The sequence below is a fragment of the Mastomys coucha genome, unplaced genomic scaffold (genome assembly GCF_008632895.1).
Source record: "Mastomys coucha isolate ucsf_1 unplaced genomic scaffold, UCSF_Mcou_1 pScaffold14, whole genome shotgun sequence".
In the NCBI taxonomy this organism is placed as follows: Eukaryota; Metazoa; Chordata; class Mammalia; order Rodentia; family Muridae; genus Mastomys; species Mastomys coucha.
Genome location: NW_022196896.1, coordinates 93,114,566 through 93,121,524, shown reverse-complemented (window position 1 = coordinate 93,121,524; position 6,959 = coordinate 93,114,566). Strand labels below are relative to the sequence as shown.

Below are 6,959 nucleotides of genomic sequence, written 5' to 3'. Positions count from 1 at the left end.
GGAGAAGGGGAAGGAGGAATAGGGGAAGATCTGCATGAGGGGATGCTGAGAGAGGACAGGAGGGATGATATTGGGATGTAAAGTGAATAAATAAATTTAATAAAAAGAATTCTAGGTTCTTGTGACTGCCTTATATGTAAGGAAAGAATATCAGCATCTAAATTTGGGTGATGGAAGAGTCTGCGGTAAGTAGCACACAGCCACGAAAGAGCTGTTAAAATACTCTCCTCAAGCCAGAAAGACCAGCACTGAGGAGTCTCACATATGAATAAAAAATAAGTTGATCTTAGGTCTGGAGAGATGGCTCAGCAGTTATAGAGCACTGGCTGCTCTTACAGAGGACCCAAGTTCAGTTCCCAGCACCCACATGGCAGCTCACATCTAATTGTAACTCCAGTTCCAAGGGGTTCTGACACCCTCACAGCAGGCGTATGCACAGGCAAAGCACCAATGGCATAAAATAAAAATAAATTATATATTAAAAAATAAAATATGTTGAACTGAGCTAAGTACTCAGATATAATTATTATGCCAGCACTTAGGAATCAAAACAAGTAGATCACTGCAATTTAATACTAGCCTAGGCTATATGGCAAAGCCTTGTCTCAACAACACACAGACAGACAAACAGACAGACAGACAGATGCAGAGAGACAGAGAAGGGCCAGAGACAGAAATAGAGATAGAGAGAGGGTCTGATTAAACTTGAGTGTAGAAGGTTAGCAGTTGGGGGACACAGAGGTCAGAAGCCCTAGTGTGTGAGTACATAGTAGGGCAACTACAGATAGTAATGGATTGATTATTCAGACCTCTCAAAACTAAAAAGAAGAATTTGAATATTTTCATCATAAGGAAGTGATGAACATTTAAGAAATAGATGTGTTTAACAATACCTGGTTCCTCATTCATAAACATGTTTTTGTTTGTACAAGTTTAAAAATAATTTAATTTAGAAGGATTTTTTAAAGCATTTGTCCTGAGCTGGCAGTGTAGTTCAGTGGTAGAGGGCTTGCCTAGCATGGACAAGCAATTCTAGAACTGAAGGAAAAAATAAAGCTTTTTCTGAATGTATATAGGTGAGATAATTCAGTAACTCAATCCCATAGATGAGCTGAGGAGACAAATTGGTGGTAGATCAGTTGTTAACAGCTGAGTTCTTGATGTTATGAAAATATGAGAGATGTTTTGTTTTTGCTTTATTTTGTTGTTGTGTTTTCTGTTTGTTTGTTTGTTTGTAGCTCTAAATGTCATGGAATGCTCTCTAGGCTAACCTTGAACTTGCTGAGAGAGAGCCAAATGCTGCTGGCTCCTGAAAGGTGTGTGCCTCTACTGCCCAGCCTGATATTATGAGTCTTAATCTCTGTTAGTTACAAAGTATAGGGAAGACTTTTATCAGACCAGAACAAATTGCTGTCTTTAGCCACAACTTCATGTAATAATTAGAACATATTTACTCATGCATTTACATATTTGTATGTGCCTATATGTTACCTTCCCTCTTCACTTCAATCATCGGACTTCTGGCAGCCTCTGCTTGGGGGCTAACACCTGGGAGCTAAGACAGACGCTCTCTGTTGACTGTCTTGGAAGAAGCCGCCTGACTACGCCCACCACCTGAGTACAGCCAGCCAGCTGCCTGAAGATCTTCTGAACCTGGGGACTTTGGCACCTGAACTTTCTTTGTAGTGTAATCTAGAGACTTGTTTTCAGTTTCTCCTGTGACTATAAAAACCCTGGTTTATTCTCAGTAAAGTGGAGCCTTGATTGAGACGCAACTTGGCTTCCTGTTTTCTCTCTGCATTTCAAACCCTTTATTTCAGGTCCTTTGTTCCCTCCTGGAGGAGAGAACCCTGTTCGTGAAACTGCGGGCAGTTTCACCTATATAATGCATTCATATATTACATATAAATAAGTTCACTTAAAACTCTCAACTAACTACTCTTTTGCTTCCCTGATAACTACTTACAGGGCCAGTGAGAACAATGGTTAGTGTCTGTTGTGCAAGCAAGAGGACCTGAATTCCACACTTGAAATCCATACTAATGTGGTAGAAGAGCCTCAACTCCACAAAGTTGTCCTCTGACATCTGCATGCAAGCTGCGCCCACAAATGTGCATTGCACAAATACATATGCATACACATGTACAATCAAGATGATGAATAATTTTATATACAATAATTAATGATGATAATAAAATGTAAATGTTCATTAATTAACTGCCAAGCTGAACAACAAACATGAGAATGACACTGGACAATAATGTAATCACAATGCCCTCTCTGGTGGGATTTGTCACTTGATAAGTTATACCCATTGGTTTTCATGAGTTGCTTTTTTTTTTTTTTTTTTTTTTTTTTTTTTTTTTTTGCTTGTTTTCAAGACAGGATCTCCCTAGGGAGCTCAGGCTGTCCTGAAACTCACTGTGTAGACCAAACTGGCCTTGAACTCAGAGAGCTGTCTGTCTCTGTCCCAGGTACTGGGATTAAAGATCTACACTAACACACCCAGTTTTGGTTTTCATATATTATTTAATCTGAATTAAACTGGAAACCAAGGACAAAAATAAGAAAAAGCAAATATCAAATTGCCAGCAAAACATGCACAGTACTGATAATTATGTTTTTTAAAAAAATTTGTTTCCCTAAAAAAAAATTTGTCCCCCTCTAGCATGGATATAAGATTAAGGAGACAAATAATTCTATTTCATGTCATTTAGATGGCAATGGGCTAATTGCAGACTTCAACTGAAAACTAATTTACCATCCTTCATTAAATTGTACAGAAAAATCGTTATAAGAAATAATTTTAAATTGTTTTCTTTCATGTAGGGACACAGACATAGAGGGAGGGAGGCAAGGAGAGACACAGACTGTACTCCCTAGAAAGGAAACCACTTTAAAACGTGGTGGACTTTCCTTATACGTCTGCTTTTTATTTTTAAACGCTACCAGTGACCTCTTTGCTGACCAACATTTTCTTGCAAGCCATGGCCAAGGAGGGAGGGGCATGAGCCGGGAAGAAGCTGGGTGAAAGTTGGTGATGGCCTCAGCCAAAATTCCAAGTTGAAATTGAATCCGGTAGAGCTTCTTAGGAAGGAAAAAAAAAAAGACTTACAACTTCAACAGAACTGTAATTCTACCAAGAAAAAAGGTACATCTGTCAGCTGTCACCAAACCAACCATGGCTGGCTTTGTCATGCTTCTTTCTCCTTTATAGATAGGGGTGGGAGGAAAAGAAAAACGAAAAAAAGAAAAGCAAGAGGCGTTCAAAAAACGTAAGGAAGCCCTGACCCTTTAGATTCCATTTATAGTCCGAGCCGGAATGCCACCCCCCTGGACAAGCGAACTGTCCAATCCAGCCGCGTGTGTCAAGGTTCTGTTAGGCACTAAGGGAAATATATATGCATGCCCTTATACCATTTAACACTCTGGGTCCACCCTCCAGACGCTGGGCTGCGGGTCAAGCGAGCCACCACTGCTCTTCCAAGTGTCACTCTGACAGGTTCTTCTGGAGGAGATCCTTCTTTTGTTAACCCATCCTTTTAATCAAAATGGCACCAAAGAAAGATGTGAAGAAGCCCGCTGCTGCACCCGCCCCAGCCCCGGCCCCGGCCCCTGCCCCAGCCAAACCTAAAGAAGAAAAAATCGATCTGTCTGCTATTAAGGTAACTTAAACAGGTGAATCGTTTTAGTCACTGAAACATCTTTCAGCGCTAAGGAACGCAAGGGATTTGTGGAGAGTTCTATTTTTCATGGAAAGGAAAGGCATTTCTCGGTGAACCGGTGTGTTTTAAAAGCCGGGAATCCTGCTTAATAACATGGGCTGGAGCATACAATTCCAGTGACATTATTAAGAGTGGATACTACATGTGAGGTTTGTTTCCGCTCTTTTCTTGTTCAATCTTTGCTGATTCTGTTTTCCATTTTTCCCTAATTTGCCAAAGTACAATTTAGGGAGAAATGTATAAATCTAAAGGTTTTGCAGTTACAAGTGTTTAAAGAGTATACTAAATAAAATCTCTTTGGAAATTGGATCCCTGACTATAAAACGACATCATTCTAAAAAAAAAAAAAAAAAAGTTTTAGCTTGTGGTTGTTTCCAGAAACTAGAAGACAGCTGATAACCCAGTTGTCTTGGACACATCTATTTAACAGCTGTTTTACTTCATCTGAAAAAAAAAATTCTTTTTGCAATTCAAGCTAATTCCCTCTTCAAATTTGCTTAATAAAATTTCATACACTTATTGAGATCGCAGTGCAGACATTGATGTGCTCAAGTGCCTCGGTGACTATAGCTATCATCCTGTTTATTTATATACAGCATTTAATTCAGAATTTTAAGTTCCTTTTAAATGAAGCATATATATATATATGTATATATATACATATATATGTATGAATGTATATATATATATATATATATGCTGTCATTTTTATAGCTGTTGATTTGTGATGAGCCTTTTTGCATCCTAATCTTGAACTAAGGAGAATGTGAATGATCTTTGTGTGGAGAGTTTGCTGTGACCCAACTTTACAGTTTAAGAAAAGATGCCCTGCTTGGGAAAATGATGAATGCATGCATGTCCCTGTCACCTCTTGGCGATGCTGTGGCCATCAATACGTCTTCTCCTCGTTAGCTGGGCTCAGATTGGTCCTCGTGGCAGGTTGAAAATCTTCATCTAAGGAACCCTACCTTATATGGAAAAGTAGAATCAAAGTGCTTATGAGGTGATCCTTCCGTCCAAGCCAAGGATCCTGTACGTAGTACATCTGAAGTTTCAGGCTTAATGTTGCATCAGAAAGCAACCATGCTGGCCTACACACAAACATTCCATTGACTATCAGAATATAATCGAGGAGCTTTAAAAAAAAATCACTAAAATAACATTGAATCAGAGCACACTTAGATTTATGTGATGAAATCAAATGTACTCGTACTTTTTGTAACATTTCAGCTACATATGAAATGAAAGGAGTTTCAAAAGTACAAGGATCTCACACATGTTTAATCTTTATCTGTACCTGAAGTTATATTTGAAAAAACTTGGTCGTAGGATGTAGTATCATTAATGAATGCCCATTTAGGGAAAATGCATGTTGGAACTTCTGAAAATGTTTTTTTGTGTTTTGTTTTTGATTTTGAGGACAAGATGCATATAGTTGGTTCCTTAACAAGAATCCAAATCTTTATCCTCAGCAACCGTAGTTGATGTCTCTATAGATGGACACTGACTGCAGCGTGCAACTGTGATTACAGCTCCCAATTCACTTCTCGATTCTCTAGCTCTCCACTCCTTAATGGCTTTACTACCGTAAGTGAGTGTCAAAGCCATTCTTTCATATACATATTGGGATTTATAAGACAGTAGCATCCCTGTGGTTCTGGGAGGAGCTTCTGAAAGGGAAGGAAGAAAGAAAACCCAGAAGTGTGCACTAATAAAAACAAGCTTTAATTTTCTACCCAGAGAAATCATGTATAAGAAAGTAAATAAATTATCTTTTTATTATCAGTGTTTTAATTAATCCAGAAATGAAGACAATCACTTTTTCCAGCCAGCAGAGAAGTGGCATGGTCCTCTGAGTCTTGACATGGCTTCACCCTCCCACCCCTTTGTTAAATTGATGCTGGTACGAGCAAGAAAAGCTAAGGAAGACCTCTGAGTTGTACGAATGCAGCACGCTTCACTCTCAGTGTTTCATTGGAATACATTTTAAGGAGGATCACGTACACACACACACACACACACACACACACACACACACACAGAAGGAGTTAGAAATGGAGGACTCGAAACAGATTCACTCCAATTCCTTCAATGATTTTGCCTCATCCTTATGGAATCAGTATATACTTGGAAGTGTTTTAGCAAAGCCTGGGACTATGATGCAACTTGAGAGCTTTATAATATTTCTTTTCATTTCAGTAGGTAACAGGGCTCATTAGAAAGTAGATTACAGCATTTCCCACTATGATGCTCTTAATCACCCGATGCTTCTAGATGTATTTCCTCATATCAGTTATAAACTTTCTTCAAGCAGAGAAAATGAACATATCTATATACATATTCATTAACTTTCTGAAAACTCTATAAAGAACAAAACTTAATTGGATTATAAGATTTATTTCATATATCCTGTAAGATTAGACATCTAACTATCTTTTACACTGTGGGTAATGCTGAAGTTTAATTCTGTATAAGACATGGCAATAATTAAATTCATTCCTCAATATTTTTCTCAACTAAGACCCTGGTCTGTTGTAACATATACCACATTTAGTAGCTATATACTCGATTCCCCCATGAAGTCTGACCAATCTTGGATATTTTTGATTAGTTTGCTTAAATGTGCTTTCCCAATCTGATTCCCTGGTTTGTTAGCTATTTATTTAGAATGTGTCTCCAGTTCTTCCTGACATAAAACCTTTGAGGGTCTCTGAGCAAATGCTCACCAGATGTCCTCTGTCCATAGACATTTTTTGTGAGTACTTCTCAACAAGTCCCACTGACATTTGAACGTTAATATTAGTGCTCTAGGTAGTTCTCAGTTCTCTTTGCCTTTAAAGAAATGATATTTGCAGAAAAAAAATCCTAGAATTAGAATGCCACTGCCTCCCAGGATCACACAGGAAATAAAACCACCCATTATGATTGTGGGTTTAAATAAAGGAACAAATGTTAGTGGCAACCAAGCAAAATGGTGAGCAGAAATAAGTAAGATAGCCACGAGTCTGGGTTTTAAAAGAACTTTAATATATGTTTTGTTTGTTTGTTTGTTTGTTTTTTTGTTTTTGTTTTTTTTTTGCATGATGCATGTATGTTGGCTGACAAGCCAGGATTGCTGTGAGGGGACTTCTGTCATATCTCGAAATGTGTGGCTTAAACTTTCATTTGCATTATATTCGTGTCACAATCTGGTCATTCTTGACATGATACTGCAGGCAATTTTACAAAAAAAAA

The 6,959-nt window shown here is 38.2% G+C and overlaps 1 protein-coding gene and 1 pseudogene across 1 annotated transcript in view; one reads left to right on the top strand and one right to left on the bottom strand.

Annotated features, from left to right (window-relative positions):
- LOC116089457 overlaps positions 1 to 2,086 on the bottom strand; it is a 7,177-nt pseudogene extending 5,091 nt beyond the window's left edge.
- Positions 2,087 to 3,404: 1,318 nt separating this feature from the next.
- Positions 3,405 to 6,959, top strand: part of Myl1 (myosin light chain 1) — a 21,943-nt gene continuing 18,388 nt past the window's right edge. The window contains exon 1 of the mRNA XM_031367810.1: positions 3,405 to 3,665. Within this exon, the coding sequence (XP_031223670.1) occupies positions 3,552 to 3,665 (114 nt within the window). The 5' untranslated portion in view covers positions 3,405 to 3,551. The remainder of the gene's footprint in view (positions 3,666 to 6,959) is intronic.